This window comes from Leuciscus leuciscus (assembly GCF_965113295.1).
Source record: "Leuciscus leuciscus genome assembly, chromosome: 2".
NCBI lineage: Eukaryota > Metazoa > Chordata > Actinopteri > Cypriniformes > Leuciscidae > Leuciscus > Leuciscus leuciscus.
In genome coordinates, this window is record NC_138726.1 from 12,389,290 (window position 1) to 12,414,422 (window position 25,133).

The 25,133-nt window shown below is 39.4% G+C and overlaps 1 protein-coding gene across 2 annotated transcripts in view; it reads right to left on the bottom strand.

Annotated features, from left to right (window-relative positions):
* Positions 1-2,417: 2,417 nt before the first annotated feature.
* LOC309485367 (sodium/potassium/calcium exchanger 3) overlaps positions 2,418-25,133 on the bottom strand; it is a 63,201-nt gene continuing 40,485 nt past the window's right edge. For both annotated transcript variants that reach the window (XM_082152206.1, XM_082152205.1), the window contains 10 exons: positions 17,458-17,483; positions 17,238-17,291; positions 12,887-13,029; positions 12,620-12,786; positions 11,321-11,531; positions 10,188-10,354; positions 9,961-10,075; positions 6,919-7,031; positions 6,771-6,836; positions 2,418-6,249 (listed from right to left, as the gene is read on the bottom strand). In XM_082152206.1, coding sequence (XP_082008332.1) covers positions 6,139-6,249; positions 6,771-6,836; positions 6,919-7,031; positions 9,961-10,075; positions 10,188-10,354; positions 11,321-11,531; positions 12,620-12,786; positions 12,887-13,029; positions 17,238-17,291; positions 17,458-17,483 — 1,173 coding nt within the window. In that variant the 3' untranslated portion in view covers positions 2,418-6,138. The remainder of the gene's footprint in view (positions 6,250-6,770; positions 6,837-6,918; positions 7,032-9,960; positions 10,076-10,187; positions 10,355-11,320; positions 11,532-12,619; positions 12,787-12,886; positions 13,030-17,237; positions 17,292-17,457; positions 17,484-25,133) is intronic.

Sequence of the window (25,133 nt, forward strand, 5' to 3'; positions counted from 1 at the left end):
TAGTGTGTTCACTGAAAATTCCAAAAAGAAAAAGTGCACTTTATAATACCCGGACGATGCATTCAATTAACCGAAAAAAGTGTAGAATGTTAAGACACTTCATGCACTCAACTTTAGCAGTTTTAATTATGTTTTGCAGAGGGACTATCAGACTTCAATGTTGAATGACAAAATAACCAAATTAAATTCATACACTACACACTTGAGTACATAGTGCATTAGTGCAAACTGCATAGTGCATTTAGGACACAACTTTAGTCTAGCATTTGCCGCCGGGTCTTAGCCAACTGTCTTAAATAGCCTGTGAGTAGCACTTCACCATTTATAACATGAGATTCTGGCCAAATGACAGAAACAAACTGAGCGCCCACATAGCTACAGTAAAGTAAAAACTGTAAGTATGCGATACACTTACGACCTCACATGCGGATGATCTAATAAAAACACGACATTTACTGGTCAAAAATTTCGTAACTCAATTTAAGCTTGATTTTGGTAAAACGTTAATAATATGACACATGCAAGTATTCGATCATATTTAAAGCCACAATGTCAATTTCGACAAGTTGACAGCGTTTAATTATTTATTTATTTTCCTATGTCACAATCTGAGCTAAATCTGGCCCTGACATTAGGTAGGCTATCGTGCTAACAATGAACAATACTTTTACAGCATGCATTAATCTAGGTTACTGTTTATATATATAAAAAAATATAGATACAAAATTATAAACGCAACAGTTTTGTTTTTGCCCCCATTTTTCATGGGCTGAACTCAAAGATCTAAGACTTTTTCTATGTACACAAACGGCCCATTTCTCTCAAATATTGTTAACAAATCTGTCTAAATCTGTGTTAGTGAGCACTTCTCCTTTGCCGAGATAATTCAGCTCATGAAAAATGGGGGCAAAAAAAAAAAATATATATATATATATATACACACACACGTATTGTCAGGGTTCTGTCACTTCTGTCTAGTCTATTTCTTGGTTTTGTGACAGAGCCCTGACACTCCTGTTTTGTCTTGTCTGTGCCTTGTTTCATGTGCTTTCATGTCATGTTTTTTCTTGTGCTGTGTTGCATGCAGCTTGTGTTTATCACTGGCTGCGTGCTTTCATGTTGCCATGTTTTGTGTGAACATGTGGCCATGTTTTGTGTGAACATGTGGCTTATGAGTGTTCTCATTAGCTGCGTGTTCATGTCTTGTTTAGTTGGGGCACATGGCTGGTGATTGTGTTTGCTGGCCATGTGCTCATGTGTTTGTCACGTTTGGTGTGAGGCACATCGATTGTCATGTGTTTCCTTGTGCCATTTGCTCTCCTGTCGATTGTCTAACCCCACCCATCTTGTTACCTGATTATTGATTCATTTGTCCCATCTGTCCTCCCTCATTACCTGTTTTGTTTGTTCTCCCTTTTTAGTCTCCCTGTGTTTTCGCAGTCCTGTGCTGGTTCATCGTATGTATGTCGTATTTCTACCTTGTCTGTTCCTCCTGTCAAGTCAAAGTCAAGTCAAAGTCAAGTGTTTTATTTTTAATAAAAGCCTTCATTCGATTGAGTCCTCGCCAAATATATAAATTTGTTACTTAAAATTATCTGAAAAAAAAAAAGACAGTAAATACACTTTATTTCATCTAATTGAAATGGAAACTTTTCTAATTTTCCTTGAAGCAAATGACTAAACCAAAAACTAAAATAAAAATGAATAATAATTACTAAAACTTTTAAATGAAAACAAAATATAAAAATAAACACTGATTCAAACTGTTAATTTAAAAATCTAGTAGTATCTCAATGATACTAAACACTGACAGAACCACTCATTCTTCTTATTGCACATTTTATTGCACACAAAAACAGATTTGTCTGTAGAACAAAAGCCATGAAGCATTTGATTTTCCCTCTCCGCCATTATTATTATTTAGTGGCATCCCTGTTTTGTCTTTGCACTGATCATTCAGTCTCTAAAACCAGAAGCAATTGTGATCTTTACTAAATTTGGTGAATCTCACAGGACAGAAGTAACAGAATACATATCTATATATATATATATATGCCAACATTTGAAATGGTATCAATAGTGAAAATGTACAGCAGTATACTTCTTCATCTTAACAGATGTGGACATCAATAAAAGACAACTCAAAAAATGTCTAGTGATCTTTTAGCAGAACATAGACTAGACATTGTTAGACTCATTGGTTTTCTCCAATCTAACACACAACACTACAGTACTCACACCATATCCATGAAGGTATTCATGTCTATAGGAATATTATAAACACTTCAACTTGACTTTATAAAACTAGGCAAATTGTAGTAAATATAGACAGTAAAACTTTCTTTCTGTGTACTCTCATGTAATAACGAACAAGCCTATATAAATAACGAATATCCCTAAAAATACCTAAATATCTGTTTTTCAATAACATGAACATTTTATTTACCATTAAAATTACCCTTTTTTGACTGAAAGGGGGGAAATCTAAAAAATTCAGTACACATGTATTATATTCTATAACAACCAGTTACAAACCTTTTTTTAAAAAACGTCCAAAAAACTACTATCAAAAATACAATCACGTTAAATTACTACTACAGGCAAACCTGTGTTGTTGTTTTGTTTATCGCTTAAAGAACTACTGTTTCTACAAGTATTCCCACACTCACTTACAGTGATCATCAAAGACATATCAAATCATCAGTCTATGAATTCAGAAGTATTGCTACAGTCAGTGCAAACAGATTAAAGACAGAATTACCACAACGTGATTACTTTGTCAATAACTACAGTAAATAAACAGTCTTTATATAACAAGTGCTATTACATAATCCGATTACAAAAAACAAGTACTTGTAATTAGAGTATACATTACTTTTTAAAAAGATACAAACACGTAATCAGAGTACAGTTACTTTTTCATGCTGACATCTTGATTATATTATATCAGTCAACAGCAATAAAATTAGTTCATTAAATTGTAATTTACTAATAGTGAGCTGTCTGAGCCAGAGGCTGAAGTTCGGTTGATCTTTATGTGACGTGTCCTTGATTTACAAAAGATGTTTATATCCAGAGCAAAAGTAATAGTGAACTTTAATAGCCTGCTGTTATTTGACCATGTTTACTATTGTGTAATAAAAGTGGAGTTAAATGATACTTAAAATAGTTCACTCAAAGATGAAAACTTTATCACAAAAGAAGATTTTTTTGAGGAATGGAACAGTTGAATGGGGAAAAAAAGATGCATTACTCAAAATATTTTCTTTTATGTTCCACTGAAGAAAGTAGTTATTCATGTTTGAAACAAAAGCGTGAGGAAATGATGACATCATTTTCATTTTCAGGTGAACTATCCCTTTAATTCACAAATTGTTTTTATTAATCAAAACATGCAATAATTGAAGAAACAATTAAGGCTGTTTGTGTTGATAATAAAGGCGTGCAGTAGTTTAAGGAAAATGTTCCTTTTTGGTCTTTTTTGTATTTTTGTCAGAACAATGCGGCAGTATTGTGGAAATAAATACGATTTGGCTCAAAAGCGCTACAAAAACAATTAAATTATAATACTTAAAAAAAATTGTAATCTAAAAGACTTGTTGATTACAAGTCTATTGGTTAAGTTTTTAGCCATTTAATTTGTAATCAGTGCCAAATTATTTCAGAAGTTACGTAGCCAACACTATATATAGCTTAGATGCATGCATGCTTGATCATTATATATTTCTAAAAACAACTGGTTTAATGCTGTCATGTAGTACAGTATGTTGTTCTGAATTAACGACCCTGCAATTATCTACGTCTGAACGCTGATATCGAGTACAGCACGACTGCGAGTATGATTTTGCTTTTATACAGCTGTTTTATAAAAAAAAAATATTCATAAAGTCTTATTTAGACCTATATAGAAATACAGTTGTGCTCATAAGTTTAGAAGCACCTTGCAGATCCTGCTAAATTCTAATAATTAAATAATTTAATGAAAAAAAAATTCAAAATTGCATTTTGTCTTGTATTTATTAGTACTGCCCTAAAAAAGCTCTGAATACACCACAGATGTGTACATATAGTCCACAAGACAAAATAATTGCTGAATAAAAAAACATGGATTAGAGGGAAACAGTTTAGGATTCAAGGGTGTGTAAACTTTTGAACTTTTTTATTAGTGTGGTCTTGTGGACCATTTTCAGGGCAGTACTTTATGATCCCTTTTTTGTTTTTTTTATTTACTTTTTTATATTCTGCAAGGTGTATGTAAACGTACAACCCCAAATATATTTCCAGAAGAAGCCAAAGCATAAAGTTCTGGATGTCACCAAGTAACAAACAGCCTGGAATACTGGAATAGTGTATATCAGTAACGCTGAAAAACAGCCATTTCCTGCATTTTCACTCGGGTCGAGCTCCACTAGTTTACACCTCAATAGTTAGAGAGACTGTATACATAGGCTGGAAAGCTCTGAACACAGACAAGCAGACCATTACAAACTGTGTGAAACATCCCAGTGCTGTTGTTGCTATTAGTACTCTTGGAATGAAGCTCAGCCAATCAGATTTGAGGACTAACTGAACTGTTGTATAAATTAACACAGCAACAGGACTTCCCTCATGAAAAAGAGGTGTGCTTAATAGTATCGAATGTGCACTTGTAATGTATTTAAAATCTTACTTTTTTTATTTTTTTATAAACTGTACTTGCAGAAAAAATTATATTATTGAATTAAAGGGATACTCCACTTTAAAATGAAAATTCTGTCATCATATACTCACCCTCATGTTGTTTCAAACCTGTATGCATTTCTTTCTTCTGCTGAACAGAAAGGAAGATATTTAGAAGAATATCAGTAACCAGACAGTTTTAGATACCATTGACTTCCATAGTAGGAAAAAAATATATACTATGGAAGTCAATGAGACCAGAAACTGTCTGGTTACTGATATTCTTCTAAATATCTTCCTTTCTGTTCAGCAGAAGAAAGATGTTCATAAATCATTGAAACAACACGAGGGTGAGTATATGATGACAGCATTTTCATTTTAAAGTGGAGTATCCCTTTAAAAGCCCACTTAAGTGGACTTAATGTCAAATTAAAAGTTTGTAATTTTCCCTTTATTACAAAGTAGACTTTTCATAATTGTGTTATGAAACATAGTCATGACACTTGACTAAGTACAGTTTTAAAAAGTGTACTTTGTAATAGTCAAATTAAAAGTTTTACTTTGAAGTATGTATTATTTTTTAATTATTATGTTTTAATACTATTTTGCCATGCTTTAAAGTACCCTTATGTTTACGTGTTCACAAACATATTAATGCACATGTAAAGTACTTGATTATAATTTTAACTGTTTGATATTACAGCTAAAGTTAATATATTTTAAATGTAGTAAATTGCAACTTCATCTCTACAAATGTGTAATTATAAATATATTTAAATGCATGACATACAAGTTTCAACAGAAATTACATTAAAGTATATTTTAGTTTACCATAAATACTTATTGCATTAGGCAGTTCACTAACCATATTTCAAAGACAATAGATGTAATTATGACATTACAAATAAAGATATACTAAAGTCACACGGAAGTGGGTGTAAAGTTCAACCTATCGCATTTAATATACATTTAAATTATTATAAAATTTAATTTAATTGTAATTAACCTGCGATTAAGTGTCTGAAGACATCACATTCACTTTCCATAATAAATACTATTTTTAAAAGTATGCTAAAGTGTACTTCTTTTTCACAAGGGTTTAACACAGCAAAGAGAATATAGGCTACTGAAGTTATAAGCAGCTAAACGGTGGCTTATTGTAATACTTCAGTGTTCTTGTAAGATGTCAGACTGAAGATAAAACCATTATATTACACAGTATACCCTCCAGCTTGAAGCAGTGCTTACTGGACAGATCAAAAGACTGATGGATATGAGCACTGTCATTTCAGTTTGACTGTTTGAAAACCATTCAGTAGAGCATATCATTTCCTTTTGCTGCTACATCGGATGCAGGCATGAAATCAGCTGACATTTAGTACCTGATCAGTAAAAGCACTATCAAATTCAACCCAAAACAACAATGCAAAAAAAATAAAAAAGAGTCAGATTTGCAGGATATAAACTTGTGTGAAGCCTCTAGAGCTGACCAAAGAGGATGGAGCAGAGCAAAAAAACAGAGTAAAGAAGCAAGAGACCAAGACCTAGTTTCCGATCCAGCTTCCAGCCATTCAGATGCACACTCAGGACCTACAAGACACATAACACAGTTAACATGGACACTAATTGCATTGAGTATGTGGGTAGTCAGTGTGTGATTAGGGGGATTTCACTGCCTATGCTTTTAATATCCCACTTTCTGATTCATTTTTCATCAGAAAGAAATAAAAAATTAAAGAATAAAAAAGGTAATTTCGAATTTATATCTCACAATTCTGAGAGGAAAAAAATCTGAATTGTGAGATATAAACCTTTTTTTCCCTCAGAACTGAGGACTTTTGTTAACAATATTGGTCACACTTTAGATTAGGGTCCAATTAATAGAATATGGTCATGCAGAACATTAATATGTGCTTTATAAGTACTAATAAACAGCCAATATCCTAGAAATGTGCATGCTAATAAGCAACTAGTTAATAGTGAGACTTGGACCATAAACTAAAGTGTTACCAAAATTATTAGTTTTTACGATTATGTAATTAATATGCAAACCAAATATGGTTTGGAGTCTCTGGTGTAGGGCTTGTATGTTGTGGTACTGGGTTGCTCACAGTGAGGAAGACTGATGCGAGCAGCAGGATAACAGAATAGACCAGGCCCTTATTATTGATGAATACCTGACAAAAGACACAGACCAATCAGATGAAAGCATCAACAGGAAGACATTTGCATTGGTTTTAGAATACGTAAAATGCTCACTGTTGATCCGTAGTCTACTACTAGAGTTCTTAGAGTCCAGGGGAAGCCCAGTCCCAGCAGGATGTCAAAGATATTGCTGCCAATGGAGTTAGACACTGCCATGTCCCCCATTCCTGAGACACATAATACAACATCATTGTAGTACATTTTCCAAATAATACAGTGTGTGTGGTCCTAGTAAATGCTATGTTATGGGGACAAATTGTGGCCAAAAAAATGGCAGTATCTAAAATCCTTGATCTTGTGGGGACATTTTTGGTTACCATGAGGAAAATGGCTTATAAATCATACTATGTGATGCTTTTTGAAAATGTAAAAATGCAGAACGTTTTCTGTAGGTTTGTGGGATAGAATATACTGTTTGTTCAGAATAAAAATGATTATGTCTATGGAAAGTGCCCATAAAACATGGAACCCCTGTGTGTGTGTGTGTGTGTGTGTGTGTGTGTGTGTGTGTGTGTGTGTGTGTGTGTGTGTGTGTGTGTGTGTGTGTGTGTGTGTGTGTGTGTGTGTGTGTCACGTAAGGGGTGAGGAGGATGATGAGATGAGGCACGGATGGAAAAAAAAAAATAATTAAACAAAAGACGAGGATAAATGCAACAGTGTGTAGAATACAAAGAACTCTAAACAATCTATAATGAATAACCATGACAACTAAATACAAAAGGGAACACAGGAAACAGGAAAACAAAGAGAAGCAAACTAAAAGTCCTCAATAACGAAACTGAAACTAAGGCTGCATCCAAAATTGCATACTTCCCTACTATACAGTAGGACGAATAACAGTATGTGACAAAAGTAGTATGTCCGAATTCACAATACTCATAAAAGAGTCGGCAAAAAGTATCTGATTGACCTATTTCCGGAGAGTTTCTGAAGTGTGCAGACGATGGACACTTTATAATCCCATGAGGCCACGGGAGAGGATTTATGAATGGCAGTGAAGCAACATAACTGATGCTGGTAAGTCACATAATAATGACAACATGGCAAATGTAGTACTTCCAGATTACTTTCATACCACACACATTAATACTATATAGAACATACTTTTTTAGCGGTCGTGAAGTAATTACTTGTTCAAAATAAGTACTTACTCATCAGAGTATGCGATTTCGGACGTGGCCTATGACTGAACGTGACAGTGTGTGTGTACTCAGTTTTTACGTGACGTCACACCCTTTTAGGAACGCCCACCTGGAAGGCAAAACAAGGCTTTCCTCTATTGCCGGCCAGTAATTTTTACCAGGTTTGTGCTAAATACTTATGTAGTAAGACAGTGATATTAAAAGACCAAATTCAGTAAACATCTTTTTGATTATGCATACTAGTATGTACAGGCACACTGATGAACCCAGAATATAAACACAACACGCAGTTTCTCGTTAAGCTTTTTTCCAATGAAATCCACTATAAAGGAAATGCTCAACCATCTAGCATGTAGCGTTCATATTCTGGGCTCATCTGCTCACCTGTATATAAAATGCATCTTCAATAAGATGTATATTGAATTTGATCTTTTAAAACAGTACATTAAAGCACTTTAGATGTTTAACGTCCCGCTGTTTTTAGTGGTTGAAATACTGTATACTGTATATGGACCACAACCGCCCAAAACTTGCATTTTGAAAACGTTTTTGATCTTCTTTTGAGATGGAACATTTACAAGTCTGTAATGCACTTCTGGGCGGTCAGTTGCCGCACGGAGCTCCCGGAGGAGCTCTGGGTCAGAACCGCCCTCGTGCATATCCATGAGCGCCTGGGCCTGGTGGACCTGCAAGAGCGCCATGGCATGCAGGGCGGATGCAGCCTGTCCACAGGCCTTCGCCGTGAGACTGGACGAAAACGTACAGGCCATGGAAGGGAGGCTTGGATTCTCCCGCCAAGAGGAAGCGAAAAACACAGCCGCACTGGACACAGCTGCATCGCAACGACACGCTCCACTGGCGGGAGATCCACATACCCCTTGGCTGCCCCGCCGTCGAGGGTGGTGAGGAGGGAGGAGCCAGCAGGCCGTAGTCTGGCACTATACGGTGCCGACGATGACTTGGTGAGCTCCTTGTGCACCTCCGGGAAGAAAGGCACCGGGGCGGCGCGCTGAGAACCAGCACGGCCCGCCCCGAGAAACCAATCATCCAACCGAGAAGGCTCGGGACGTGGTGGAGGGTTCCACTCAAGCCTGACCTTCTCAGCGGCCTGGGAAAGCATAGCTGCCCACTCTGGATCGGCCTCGGGCAACGCTACACTCCCCAAGGGGGGTAATGCAGCCGAGTCTTCATCTCCAGAGGAGCGAAGCTCCCCCTCCGATGCTGCGATTGACATCTGGTCATCAGGAGGAGCCCCAAAAGACACGGCTGGTCGTTCCTGAGAAGGACCAGTACGTTCTTTTGGGAGCTCCAGCGGCGGCCGCGTTTGTGAGGCGTGAGGGGCCCACAGAGATTGCCTCGGCGGGAGTGGCCTTTTATTGTGGCAAGCCTAAGGCACACCTGTGCAATAATCATGCTGTCTAATCAGCATCTTGATGTGCCACACCTGTGAGGTGGATGGATTATCTCGGCAAAGGAGAAGTGCTCACTAACACAGATTTAGACAGATTTGTAAACAATATTTGAGAGAAATAGGCCTTTTGTGTACATAGAAAAAGTCTTAGATCTTTGAGTTCAGCTCATGAAAAATGGGGGCAAAAACAAAAGTGTTGCGTTTATAATTTAGTTCAGTGTAGTTAATGCATTAACTAACATGAACTAAAAATGAGCATATTCTTAAGTTATTAACCTTTGTGAATAAAAAAGTTCACATTCATGTTAGTTCACAGTGCATTAACTAATGTTAACAGATACAACTTTGGATCTTAAAAATGTAGTAGTAAATGCTGAGATTGACATTAACAAAGAATTATTAAAAAAATTATAATTGCTATTATTCATTATTAGTTGTTCAAGTTAACTAATGTTGTTAACACTAAAGTCATACCAAAAATTATATTAAAGATAATACAAGCATGCATACAAACAGTTTTATGTTCATTCAAAGGTTACATACCTTGGCGGGCAACAATGAGGCTTGCCATGCAGTCGGGTACGCTAGTGCCAGCAGCAAGGAAAGTGATTCCCATAATGTAATCCGGAATATCTAGTGTGTAGCTGATGATGGTGACCTGCAAGGCATTAATAAAACACCACATAATCATAACAATCATCACACCAACCAATGGAATGACAAGAAAGTATATTTAGTAAGAATGTCCATATTTTTTTACTTTTTCTTACCATCCACACCATGAGGTAGGAAAAAATAGCAATCCAGAGGGTTGAAGCAAAAAAAGTGACCATGAACCAGCGATGCCAACGTGGCGAAACACAGTTAGGCACTGTGTAATACAGCAAAACACTCAGCGGCCACGATACAAACCACTTCATACATGCACGGTATCCAGCTAAAGCACATAATACACAGAGAAAACAAACCATAAAAGGTTAGCAAAGTACCATTTTCTTTACTTCTCAGTATGTTTTTTTTTTGTAAAAAATAAATCAATAAAATAAATCCCAAGAAAAGAAAGACGAGAACGGACAAAGAATGAGGGAGAACACGGTATAAATACATGAAGAAAACAAAGGCAAGGAATGAGTTAGTTAATGAGATTACAGGTGAAAATTATGAATTATGATCTCTGAAAAACAGAGATACTAAGTCACAGGGAAACACAATGAAACAGAGCATTCATGTTACAAGTAGGAGGATAAGTACGCGCCAATAGTGGGAAACTCAGTATTTTTGTGCAGTGTGCACGTCAAAAGATCCGATTCGTATTTTGTGACACATAAATGCGCAGATTAACCTGACCATTTATTTAGCATTCATGTAAGCACTATGTTTGGATTCAACAATCGGAATTATTAAAACCGTGCCAGAGTGAGAACGGATTGCTATTGGGTTTTATAAGTTAATATTCAGTAATATTACTAGTTTAACTACACTGACACTTTCGGATGAGAAATTAATTGAGCTGAATAATGACACTAACTTTGCAACATTGAATTTAACAACATTAACAGTTATATGAACTGAACAGTATCAACATCTTGACTAAATTGAGATGATTTTTGACACTATTGTATTCTATAGAGCTGCTGAAATGGAATGTTTCATAATTTTACAGCATTACCCCTATTATTTTCCTGTTTATTAATGTGAAGATGCTTTAAAACAATCTATATTGCATAAACCGCAATATAAATAAATGTGTCTTGACTTGACTTATTACTTACAGTTAAATACATATTAGAAAAAGGTAACAAAAATTATCCTATAGATGTTTCACGGCTTAGAATAAACTATTTGAATAGTATACAAATAGTAATACTAATAAATTGCATTCGATCTGCTTTCATGAACTAACCAGGAATATGAAGAGGTCTGAACCTTTCGTCCCCATCCTCATCCTCTTCTTCAGGCTGACTGTTTTCCACATCCACCTTTTCTCCTTTCTTACCATCCATCATTTCTGTGTCCTCAAGTGTCTGCTGTGGTTCAGCACTTCCTCCATTTACTATCCCTCTAGAACTAAAAGTCTTCACTGGGGTCCCGCTCTCCCTAAGCAGCCTCTGTCTCTGAAATGCGCAGGAAAGAGAAAAGCGAGGAATTTACATTTCATGCAGGTTTGGGCAATATTCTGAATTTAAGAATTTACTCCCTCTTTCCATTTATCAGTTTGAATTTGAATTTGAATGACAGGAAAAGTAAATGAATTGCCATTCAAAGAAATAAATACAGAAGAAGGCGTTTTTTCCCAAATATTTTCAAAACTGATGTAATGCATATTTTTGAGTCATGGAACAATGTTTAAACAAGTTTCAGTTGTTAAATAATATTTGTGTTTAATTTTTTTTTTATGTCAGCCAATACAACCAAATAGTTGTATGTATATTGCAGTTGTACCACCTGATATGGAAAGTGTACCAATCTACCCATACTTGAAATGAGCAGTTTTTAACCGTATCTTTTTTTTGAGAGATCAAATCTCTTCACTCTGCCACAAGGATCACATGTGGGCTCCTCTGGATGATTCATTATCATGTTTACTGTTATTACCTTGTCAATTCATAATACAAAAAGCCATGTTTGCAGTTGTGCCACCCTGACATACAAATTGCTGGAGAATTTTTTTTCAATTATCTCAACAGCTTTAAAACTATACTGATATTTATAAAAATTTGTTTATATGAAAGATTTCAAACCTAAAATAATACCATATATTATTTAGTTTTTTATTAAGACACCATTTTAAATAGTTTCTTAGTCTATTCATTTGTTCGGACAGTTGCACCACCTGACATTTTGGGGATTTAAGATAACAAAACAAAAAATAATGTGTATTATTTAAATGAACTAAAAATGAATTCAAACTAAATATGTATTATAGACTTAAGTGATACTTTTTATGTCATGAATTTATCAAATTATTTTAAATAGAAATAATGCACTTTGACATAAAAATATGCACGACATGTCATTGACCCATATATACTGTACACACACACACACACACACACACACACACACACACACACACACACACACACACACACACACACACACACACACACACACACACACACACACACACACACAGGAATTGAACTGGAATTTAAATGTCATTATCTGTATTATTAGGTAACATAAAAAAATTCAAGTTCACCTCACTGATGAGCATGCGTCCAGCCATAGACAGACGGGTACGTGGGGAGAAATGCGGAGTGATCATAACACGCAGCCCAGCCTCCGGAAATGAGAGCTGGTGTGGTCTCAAGATCAACAGCTCATCCACCATCACTACTTGAGATTCCTGCCCTGAGTCTGCTGGAGCTGAGAACAACACAGAAAATGAATGCATATTAAGAAGTACCACCAGTTTGGAAGTGCTGCATTCCTGCTATAGAAAATAAAGACATGCATGCATGAGTACCTTTCTTCAACAGCACCATGGAGGTGTTGCAATTGACTCCCACTTCATCACCCTCTTTATCTGTGGGCATTTCTCTCCTGACACAACACTGAGCTGGACTACCACATGATCTTTGGACAAAGCTGGCAATCTGACGGTTAAACCTGCGAATGAGATTAAAGTCACCATGAAATCAAAAATGAAAATTCACATTTTTTTATGGAACATTGCTGTGTTTATTATAAGTGATTTATCCGTACACATCATTGTTACACAATATTCATGTGCCTTGTAGTCTTTGATTAAAATAACTTCTCCTTCTTGCAGTGACTTCTCTTCTTTGATGACGTGTTTACTGGCGCGAGGGCGGGACAACCTGTCACTCACATGAGACCAACCAATAGCAAACCACAACCACCCAATCAATTAAAATCCCATTCAAACTTTTTTCTTGTTCGAGAAGCCGTTTCACTCTGATATGTCACAATAAGGAAGAAAAGGCTATCACAACTTCCGTTTCATGACGACTTTAAGGCTAAATCAACCAACAGTTTGAGTTTCTGTTTATGACAGACTAGATTTTGTCATATTTTATACATTTAAATTTTATTATATAAATATACACTATTGTTCAAAAGTATGGGAGCGGTAAGATTTTTTCATGTTTTTGAAAGGAGACTTATGCTCACTAAGGCTGCATTTATTTGATCACAAATAACTAATAGTGTTTAATATTATTGTAATTTAAAATAACTTTTAAAGACATTTATAATGTTACAAAAGATTTCTATTTCAAATATGCTGTTCTTTTGAACATTCTATTAATCAAAGAATCCTAAAAAGCAGTAAAACTGTTTTCAACATTGATAATAATAACAGCAATTATTATAAATTGAGCACTAAATCAGCATATTAGAATGATTTCTGATTTCTTCATGTGACACTAAAGACCGGAGGAATGATGCTGAATATTCAGCTTTGCATCACAGGAATAAATTACATTTTAAAATACGGTATATTACAATAGAAAACAGTTATTTTGAATTTGAACTGTACTAATATTTCACAATATTAGTTTTTACTGTATTTTGATCAAATAAATGCAGCTTTGGTGAGCATAAGAGACTTCTTTTAAAAAAATATTTTAAAACACTTTCTTATTCCAAACTTTTGACTGGTAGTATATATCCTAACTCCTGATTTGCCTTCATTCTCTTGGTATGATTTTAGCACCCTCTAGTGAGACAGTTTTGAGTACCTGATGTCTACTTAAGCAGCACTATCTGTAATTGTTCTTTACATATATTTAGCTATTCTTAATTGTGCTTTATCTCTAAAGCTGTAAGACACAAGTATTCAGTGCTAAAAACATATTATATACAATGTCTAAGAGCATTATTTTGATGTTTTTGTGAAAATTATTAGTTCTTGTTCATCTCACTTAATTTCATCAGATATTTTAAGCACTTTTCATTACTACTTACATGCATACTTATCTGTCATGAAGCTGTGATGTTGCCCAAAATTATCTTGCCCATTTTTAGGTGAAACTTTGAAATGTGTGGCACAAATGTAAATTCTTAAAATTCATTGCTATTCAAACTATAGTTTTTTAAAACGTATCAATAAATGCATTATTGTACATTTTTCACAGTTAACTAATATAATATAGTTTCTCAAAGGGTTTTTCAGTCGCTGTTTCTCTTGAGGCACTTGATGGGGACATAAAGCACACCAGCCTCCAAAACACAACATACTCTTCATGTTGTCAACATGGGTTGTTGTATCTGTATGAGATAAGTATGTAGTATCTTGTATTATCAACACCTCTGCATCAAAACATGCTTTAGTTTCCCTCCTCCAATAAAACAGAGAGCAGGGATGTTTATCTCAGTCTCTGACAGCTCAAGCTTCCCCTAATGGCCTTAAAAGGTCTTTAATGAAGACTGTCGTCATCTAGAACATCCTTATCTCTCTAGAAGCTGTGTTGTCTGTACAACACTGTTACTCATCCAGGCTCCTTTCTAAACAACAAATGAAACAGGGTAATCTCTCTCATATGGAGGAAAGAGGTGTCATGTATTAGCTTGAACTTGGAAATTCTTAACCCGTAGCAATAAAGAGAAGAGATGCTTGAAAAGGTATATGATTGAAGCAAGAGGGAGGTCTGTGTAAAATACGTTTTAGTCTATGATATTATTTTATAACTTCATTTGGGATTTAGAGCCAGACAAAGACAACGAGTACTACAGTATTAATTCTAGGATTGTATGTTACACTTTCTTAATTCCTCCCAAGGGTTCTTCCTCTCAAACCTAACCATCTTGGGAGTTTTTCCATAACACATTAGCCTTTGACTTGCTGACTTGAAGTTTTCAGACACAATTTTCAGTAACAGTGCTTTGAAACAGTATGGTTTGTTAAGAATGCTATACAAATAAAACTTAATAAGACTTGACACTTTTTGAAAGTACTATAGGTGGAGCAATGTTCTCTCAAATGTTGTAAAGTAGGCTACTTAAAGGTAGGCTACACTAATACCCCTTTTCCACCAAGGCAGAGCTGGTGGAAAACTGGTTCTTAAGTAGCACCAAATCATTGCAGGGTCTAGAACGGAGCCAAGAAAGAACCGCTTGCGTCAGGCTGGGGGTGGGGTTACCGTGGCCAACAAAACTGAAGAGAAACTTGTGACCGCCATTTTTAAATAGCAGCTAGTCGAGCTAATAGCAGCTCGATTATAATATCCGTCTATGTAAGTTACGGCGAGCTGCACGAACACGTTGGATTCGCCGTGTTTGGATGGCGATTTATTTTCGCAAACCCATGAGCATCCATAGTAACGCAACGTCTATTATTGTTGATGCCTTGTTCGAGATGCATCGGAGCAGCGTGGACCGATCAGAGCTGCGGGAGTGTTTGGAGATCATACGACTCCTTGTGCTTTTTGATCGCTTTGATTTCATGTGCTGATCGTTCTGCGAGAAGCCGATGCATCTCGAACAAGTCTGGTGTGTTTGTGTTTGGCGCTGCCGCACTAGCGTTGCTGGGCAACATGATACGTATGCAGTGACGTAAGATATAGCTCTGTTGTGGCTCTCTGGCCGGTGGAAACGCAAACCGGTTCTTAGTAAGCTCGTCAGTCGAACCAACTCCGAAGTGGCAATAGCTCTAGCTCTGAACCAGCACCCGGTTCTTGTTGGTGGAAAAGGGGTATTAGTAACTTTTTTTTGTTCAAAATACATGATCATTTTTTCTTCCAAAATGTTACTCTGATTCACTATGGTAAGCCTATTATAAGAGTTTATATATATTTTAGGCCCGTCGGGATGGTTTTCATGGGAAATTGCGCACATGCGTCACTCGCCCGTGCATGTCTCGTCGTATCCGAGAAAAGATGCTCCGGCTACTTTGACGTGTGTCTGGTGTGTGAGTGGCAGAGGTTAGTTTCACAACGAGCGAGAAAGTCTGATGTGAAGCAGCTAAATCTCCAACCTCCGGAGAATCACATGTTACAAAATAACACAGAACAGAGGAGAGTCTGCTGGCAAAAAGAGAACGTGACAGAGCTCATAATAAAACAAGAATCAACATAAATGGCGAGAACTGAGGGATTTGAAATGTTGTAAAAGCGATGCGGAGATTGTGTTTGTATTACTCAACAGGTGAGTAAGGTATTTTATTGAACAGATAAATTGCCAGATATAGCTCTCTAACAGAGTTGATTGTAAAAGCATTATCTATTGTGAGGGATCATTTCATTATGGTTGTTGTAGCGCTGTGATGGAATTTGTTCTCAAGGAAGTAGCGTGTCTATTATTGGGCAAAGCTACAGAAAGCTTCAGCTAGTCAGCTTAAGATCCTTTCCATCTAAACTGGTTAAATCTCTTAAGCCTAGTACTGAATGTATTATGAGCAGTAGGATAACTATATTCATCTGCACAGTCACGCAGAACCGAAGCACAACCAAAACAATGTTCTTCCGCAAAATGCATGCCTTTTTGTTTTTAACCGCTAGAGGGCCAAAAGATACATAGTGTACCTTTAATTCCTCTAATATCTCTTATGTGTCTAATACACTGATATCCCACATGCTAAAGAAGAATACTTCAGCATATTTTTAAAGAGTACTTACTATGGAAATGACCATTCGAAAGAATATAATTCTAAAGTATGAATGCAATGTGAATGTTATGCTTTCAGAAACTTAATTGCATGTTAATGGGTTTGGTGTTCTAGAAAATCTTCAAATAACTTCTAAAATGTTCCAAAAAAGGGTGATAAAAGTGGAGGGATACTTTACTTCATGAATAGAATACTACTCTGAATGCTTTCTAAAGGCAATGTGGCGGAGAACAGCATTATTTATACTCACTTCATGATAAGGATATAGACTCCATACATGGAGATCAGAAGCATGGATTCCCACCTATAACAATGGATACAAAGATTGTTAGCGAATACAACACTCATATATAAAAAGATCTATAAATAAGTATAAATATATTAACTTTCTAATGCTTCTAAATAATGAGACTACTCTGCTTGAACATGTGGACATGGGTGTAATAGAAACATACAGTTACAAGACTTACCATACAACTCTTTCATCATAGATAACCTAGAGAAAGGTGGACAAATGAAGGGGTAAAATGACTGGAATTTAATGATGAATTCTTCATGTATAATTTTAATTAAAACTCCACAGAAGTAAATCTAGAGATGCGCTGACCGTCATTATCGAGTCTTTATACTTTTAAGGGGTTCACAAACTTTTTTCAGTCAAACCCCTAAGATGTAAAATATTTACTTTAATCCCTGAGATCTTAAGTTAATATTTCAATAATTTAACGACACATTCACAAGTTCACGGTTCTCTGATGTAGGTTAATGGTCACAAGTAAACGGATAAAATATTGAAGAATTTTTTTAGTAAGTGATTTATTTTGATTTAAATGATATATAACAAATTTTATATGACATTATGATTGGAAGAAATATTTTGGAAACAGTTCCATTTAAGAATATTCACACATTCGGGTTCACTCTTTACAAGAACCAACTAACACTACAAGTTGCAATACAAAAATGTATGTCTTAAATACCTTACTTTCAAATGCTCAAACCTTCGAGCTTTTAACATTACAGAACCTCAAGCTTTTATTTTGGCTAAATATTGGTAAAATGATGGAAATGTCTTGACACTGCACAAGACGCTGCATCATGACGTTGATGCTATGGGAAAGCTTCTGAGTGAGCCTGTGTCTGAAGCATGTGTGGAAAACGCCAATCCCAATTGGCCAACAGCATAGTCACGTGACATAGCTTCAGTGCGTCACTAAGACCACAAATAGACGCATGATATTCACATCATCAGATTCTAATTGTCTGAAGGGAAATATTTTCTGGCATTGCGTGAAGAATGCCAAAGCGACGCAGTGTCTCATTCCTTCTCAGGGAATGGGGTTACATAGGTAACCTGAGATGTTCTCTTTTGAGTGGAACTCAACTCTATGGGAACGTTAATAACCACGTCGCTAAAATACATGACCATCAAGGCTGTGAAGTACTAACATGCACAAACCCTTTAGTCTAAAGAATGGTGTAACCCTCTGGGGTCGACAACGAATCAGCGTGTTTTGCTGGATTTTCTTCACAAGCGGCACAATCGACTTAAAATACTCTGTCATTTATGGTTATATGAAACTGTAAAAGGTCTACTTTTGTATGTGTTCACTTACAATCAAAACAAAACATTGTGCTTTTGTAAAATAAACAAAAACAAACAGGGTGTGCTTTCTGCCGTCTATAAAAATGCTCCGTGATCTTTTTTCAGGAGAACATCTTTAAAATTAAACTGTCACATGCCTGTCCTGTCTTGTGCTGCACATGGGTGTTTTGTTATTTTGGGCCATGTGCTCGTGTCTATTGTCTAGCCCCTCCCATCTTGTTATCTGATTATTGGTTAATTTGTCCCACCTGTCTGTCTCGATACCCTCCTTTGTTTGTTCCCCTATTTAGCCTCCTTGTGTTTGTAGTCTTGTGCTGGTTCGTTGTCCGAGTTACCTGTCCTTGATGTTCCTGTCTGTTGGATATCTGAGTTCTGAGTTTTTGTACTTTGTTTGTGTTTATTTATTAAATCTCCTCTGCACTTGAATCCTCGTCTCTCGTTTAGTGTTCCGTGACAGAACGAACCAGCCCTAATGTGGATTCAGCGGAGCGAGATTTTTTCTCCAGAGGAGGATAAGGGAAATTCCATTTCCCTATTTGAGTATTTCTCCAGATGCGCTCAAAGGACTTTGGAGGAGGAGAGCACCATGTCAGACGGTGATCAGATCGGAGGAGGTGGTCCGGTGGTCCGGAAACGGAGGAGAAGGAAGACCTCCTCTGTGACTATTCCGGTGGTCCCAGTTCTGGTGGTCCCGAGTCCGGTGATCCCGAGTCCGGTGGTCCCAGTTCCGGTGGTCTCGAGTCTGGTGGTCCGGAGGCGGAGGAGGAGGAAGACTTCCTGCCTCCCCAATGACCCGGAGGCCGTCCCCTCCGAGCAGCCCGCTGTCGTCCCGGAGGCCGTCCCCTCCGAGCAGCCCGCTGTCGTCCCGGAGGCCGTCCCCTCCGAGCAGCCCGCTGTCGTCCCGGAGGCCGTCCCCTCAGCCCGCTGCCGTCCCCTCCGAGCAGCCCGCTGTCGTCCCGGAGGCCGTCCCCTTCGAGCAGCCCGCTGCCATCCCTGAGATCGTCTCGGAGTCGCCCACCATCAGTCCTGCCACGGCCAAGAGAGTGGTCTTCCTTTTTTATGCAGTGGCGGTACTGCAGGCGTGGAGGAAGCACAGGATGTCTGCCGATCCAGAGACTGTTCTTGAGCCTGTGTCTTCGGACAAGATGGCCACCGCCGAGCCTGTTCACGTCATGCCTGCCGAGCCTGTGTCTTCGGACAAGATGGCCGCCGCCGAGAGTGTTCACGTCACGCCTGCTGATCCTGTGTCTTCGGAAAAGATGGCCGCCGAGCTTGTTCACGTCACGCCTGCCGAGCCTGTTTCCCCTGACAAGATGGCCGCCGTCGAGCCTGTGTCTGTTCCTGAGCCTGAGCCGGTGGTGTCTGTTCCTGAGCCTGAGCCGGTGGTGTCTGTTCCAGCTCCTGGGCCGGTGGTGTCTGTTCCAGCTCCTGGGCCGGTGGTGTCTGTTCCAGCTCCTGGGCCGGTGGTGTCTGTTCCAGCTCCTGGGCCGGTGGTGTCTGTTCCAGCTCCTGGGCCGGTGGTGTCTGTTCCAGCTCCTGGGCCGGTGGTGTCTGTTCCGGCGCCTGGGCCGGTGGTGTCTGTTCCTGAGCAGTTTGCATGGATCGTCTGAGTCGGTGGTGCCAGTTCCGGCGCCTGAGTCGGTGGTGCAAGTTCCAGCGGCGCCTGAGTCGGTGGTGCCAGTTCCAGCGGCGCCTGAGTCGGTGGTGCCAGTTCCAGCGGTGCCTGAGTCGGTGGTGCCAGCTCCAGCGGTGCCTGAGTCGGTGGTGCCAGCTCCAGCGGTGCCTGAGTCGGTGGTGCCAGCTCCAGCGGTGCCTGAGTCGGTGGTGCCAGCTCCAGCGGTGCCTGAGTCGGTGGTGCCAGCTCCAGCGGTGCCTGAGTCGGTGGTGCCAGCTCCAGCGGTGCCTGAGTCGGTGGTGCCAGCTCCAGCGGTGCCTGAGTCGGTGGTGCCAGCTCCAGCGGTGCCTGAGTCGGTGGTGCCAGCTCCAGCGGTGCCTGAGTCGGTGGTGCCAGCTCCAGCGGTGCCTGAGTCGGTGGTGCCAGCTCCAGCGGTGCCTGAGTCGGTGGTGCCAGCTCCAGCGGTGCCTGAGTCGGTGGTGCCAGCTCCAGCGGTGCCTGAGTCGGTGGTGCCAGCTCCAGCGGTGCCTGAGTCGGTGGTGCCAGCTCCAGCGGTGCCTGAGTCGGTGGTGCCAGCTCCAGCGGTGCCTGAGTCGGTGGTGCCAGCTCCAGCGGTGCCTGAGTCGGTGGTGCCAGCTCCAGCGGTGCCTGAGTCGGTGGTGCCAGCTCCAGCGGTGCCTGAGTCGGTGGTGCCAGCTCCAGCGGTGCCTGAGTCGGTGGTGCCAGCTCCAGCGGTGCCTGAGTCGGTGGTGCCAGCTCCAGCGGTGCCTGAGTCGGTGGTGCCAGCTCCAGCGGTGCCTGAGTCGGTGGTGCCAGCTCCAGCGGTGCCTGAGTCGGTGGTGCCAGCTCCAGCGGTGCCTGAGTCGGTGGTGCCAGCTCCAGCGGTGCCTGAGTCGGTGGTGCCAGCTCCAGCGGTGCCTGAGTCGGTGGTGCCAGCTCCAGCGGTGCCTGAGTCGGTGGTGCCAGCTCCAGCGGTGCCTGAGTCGGTGGTGCCAGCTCCAGCGGTGCCTGAGTCGGTGGTGCCAGCTCCAGCGGTGCCTGAGTCGGTGGTGCCAGCTCCAGCGGTGCCTGAGTCGGTGGTGCCAGCTCCAGCGGTGCCTGAGTCGGTGGTGCCAGCTCCAGCGGTGCCTGAGTCGGTGGTGCCAGCTCCAGCGGTGCCTGAGTCGGTGGTGCCAGCTCCAGCGGTGCCTGAGTCGGTGGTGCCAGCTCCAGCGGTGCCTGAGTCGGTGGTGCCAGCTCCAGCGGTGCCTGAGTCGGTGGTGCCAGCTCCAGCGGTGCCTGAGTCGGTGGTGCCAGTTCCAGCGCCTGTGCCGTGGCCGCCCGAGGGGTCTTCACCGCCCTGGCCGCCCGATGGACTGTCGTCTCCGCCCTGGCCGCCCGATGGACTGTCTGCTCCGCCCTGGCCGCCCGATGGACTGTCTGCTCCGCCCTGGACTCCCGAACTTTGTGTGCCTCCCTGGCCTTCTGAACGGTCCATTCCCCTTTTCCCGCCCTGGTCTGTCCCTCCCTTCCCGCCCTGGTCTTATGGAGCGTCTGGTAGCCGCTCCGTAGGGAGGGGGTAATGTCACATGCCTGTCCTGTCTTGTGCTGCACATGGGTGTTTTGTTATTTTGGGCCATGTGCTCGTGTCTATTGTCTAGCCCCTCCCATCTTGTTATCTGATTATTGGTTAATTTGTCCCACCTGTCTGTCTCGTTACCCTCCTTTGTTTGTTCCCCTATTTAGCCTCCTTGTGTTTGTAGTCTTGTGCTGGTTCGTTGTCCGAGTTACCTGTCCTTGATGTTCCTGTCTGTTGGATATCTGAGTTCTGAGTTTTTGTACTTTGTTTGTGTTTGTTTATTAAATCTCCTCTGCACTTGAATCCTCGTCTCTCGTTTAGTGTTCCGTGACATAAACAAAACTCAGCGCACAAATATCTTTATAAACATTTAAATTTCTAATTTTAAATGATCTAATTCAAAACAAATATTCTCTGTTTATGTAATCTGTATGGAAAGATCTCATGTCAGCTCATTATCCGATAATGTGAGCACGGCTACGCAGAGCGCACGCTATTCAAATGCTAATGTTCTGAGACGATCCATGCAAACAGTGTCAACGCCCACAAGTTTAATCAGATTCATGTACTTCATCTACATGTACTACGTCGTCTTGGGACGTGGTGAGGAATACTCCTGGAATAATTAACCTCAGAATAAGAGCAGTCTGGTTTCGAAATTAAACTGGTTTCAGAATGGCGCAGATGCACGGTTTCATTACCTTCACATACTTAAGTAAACATACAATTTTTACATGTACACATTGACTAGTTTGGCTCTTCCCAAACTATATTGCTAAACTGAGATGAGTGAAATCGACTGAAATATGTTGAAATAAAATGTCTTTGTATAAGCATCGTATTAAACTGCAAATTAACATTTATATGCTCCATAATATAACATAAATACGATATATAATATGTTACAGATGTAATATGAAGGATACTGCCACATCAATGAAGCTTTTGTTAGCAAATTTCAGCTCATATGCTAAATATATAATATAAAATATAATATACAAATTTTGTTCACGTACTGTGCAATAATATGCATGAAATCCCCAAAATCATGTTTTCTGTAAAGAGTGGACATTATATTGATGTTATTACAATAGTTGCTATGATTCTTTTATCAGTATGCTCACAGGTGTTTTTTTTTTCTTCACAGATTTGAGAATCACAGTGACCGGATACTGGCCCACATTGGACATAATGACTAGAATCAGGAACGTATTTTCTCCAGTTCATAGAAACACTAAACGCCTTGGAAATGCCAGGTACAGTATGTGATGTTCAATTAAAGGGATAGTTCACCCAAAAATGAAAATTATGTCATCCTTTTCTCACCCTCAAGTTACTCAAGTTACCTCAAGATATTCAAAATATCTTCTTTTGTGTTAAGCAGAAAGAAAGATACAGGTTATGAAGAACTTGAGGGTGAGTAAATGATGATATAATTTCATTTTTGGGTGAACTATTCCTTAAAATACTTGAACATGATTTGTTTCCAGGTATGACTGTCTACTCAAAATGTGCCTTTAACCTTTATTTATATTTGGATTATATTGTTCGAATAAACTACAAACAATATATATACATATATATATACACACACACACACACACACACACACACACACACACACACACACACACACACACACACACACACACACACACACACACACACACACACACACACACACACACACACACACACACATATATATATGAAGAGTTCAGATGCAAAAGCCTCTAAGTGCCATCTGAAATTTTCTTCTAGAATGATTATTTTTATCAAGCTCGTATATTTAAGTTCAGTAATTTCACTTAAATGGCAATGAAAATTACCTATTAACTGTCATTTAAGTGAAATTACTGAACTTAAATATACGAGCTTGATAAAAATGACCATTCTAGAATAAATTTTCAGATGGCACTTGCATCTGAACTCTTCATATATATATATATATAATTATTATAATTATTTTATTTTTTTTGTCCTCACTTTCTTCCTTGTAGTTCCCTCTCAGTCACATACCTGACTGAAAGGCTCATTAGGGGCAGGGTTTTAATCTCCTCAGGTGTGAATCAAAGCATTATTCATGATCATTCATGCCTACTCTCATATGGCCTTTGTAAACAAAAAGTCTCTTATAAAATTTAAATCAAAATATTGTTTTATGTGAATGAGTAGGCAGGATGATATTCACATCATTTTGAAGTTAAAACTCTAGGCTACAAGAGCCAGTTCTCAGAAGTCTTGTGGACAAGTATTTAATATATTTTTTGTGATCTTATTTCAGTGACTTAATTTTTTTTTTCTATAACCACACATAAACATTATTTTCTCCAAAATACAAACATGTACATACATGTTTCTCACATATTATTGTAGCTCTGTTTGTTCTGAATACAGTGTAATGAGACTTTAGCCATTAATATGTTTAAAAGCAACTGAAAACACTTCACCAGGGCCCAAAAACACAATCAGACCCCAGAGGGTTAACACAAAGGAGTCAAAGCCTGGGGTCAATCCAATTCAACAATAAACATCCATGATTGTGTGGAAAGGCCCAGCCTGCCAGAGCTCAAACATATAAAGGGATTTAATTCGAAAAAAAGCCCCAAGAGGCGTACACAGTACACTCCATGCAGAGTGTGCCTCATTACCCCAAGGACGAAGCCTACAGTACCATGTCCCACAGGTAACTGACATTGTCAAGACTGAAAGGGCACAATCTTAGAGTACTTCTCTAAGAAGGTAGTCCCCTGGGTGCCAGGAGGTGAAACATACTGTGCACTTCACAGACCTGAAAAGGAACTTTACCTAATATAAAGGCTAAACTTCTCCACAGAGAACACCTTTTGAATCACAAAGACTGGAAGATAAAAGCAATTAGGTTGTGAAGTATAGATACGCACAGACCTTTTAGCCTCCATAAGATTCCTAAGAATCCTTCCTTTGCAATACAATTCAATAAAACCCATGAATGTGAGCAGAAAGGGACAGCCCACTGTAGCACAAAACATTTAATAATGGTGCACCTTAAGCCTACCACACTCTTAGTATGGTATGCTTAATGCTAAGTGGGCACTGCGCACCTCATTAGCAAAGAGAAACGACCAACCAATAAGGCTGTGACTTTCGTTTTATAAACCTTATGGCCAAAAAAGAAAGATTATACCCAAAAGGACCTGAATCCTGGGGTAAAATCCATCCAACTGAAGAACTATATAAATGTGTGCAGAAGGAATAATCCGCAGCAACGCAACATCCCAAAAGTGCACCCTTATGTAAGGCCTAAAATTAACCCATAGTTTGGGTACAGTAATGCATAGAGGCGAAGCATGCTGCGTGCCTCATAAGAAAGTGAGAAATAATTGAT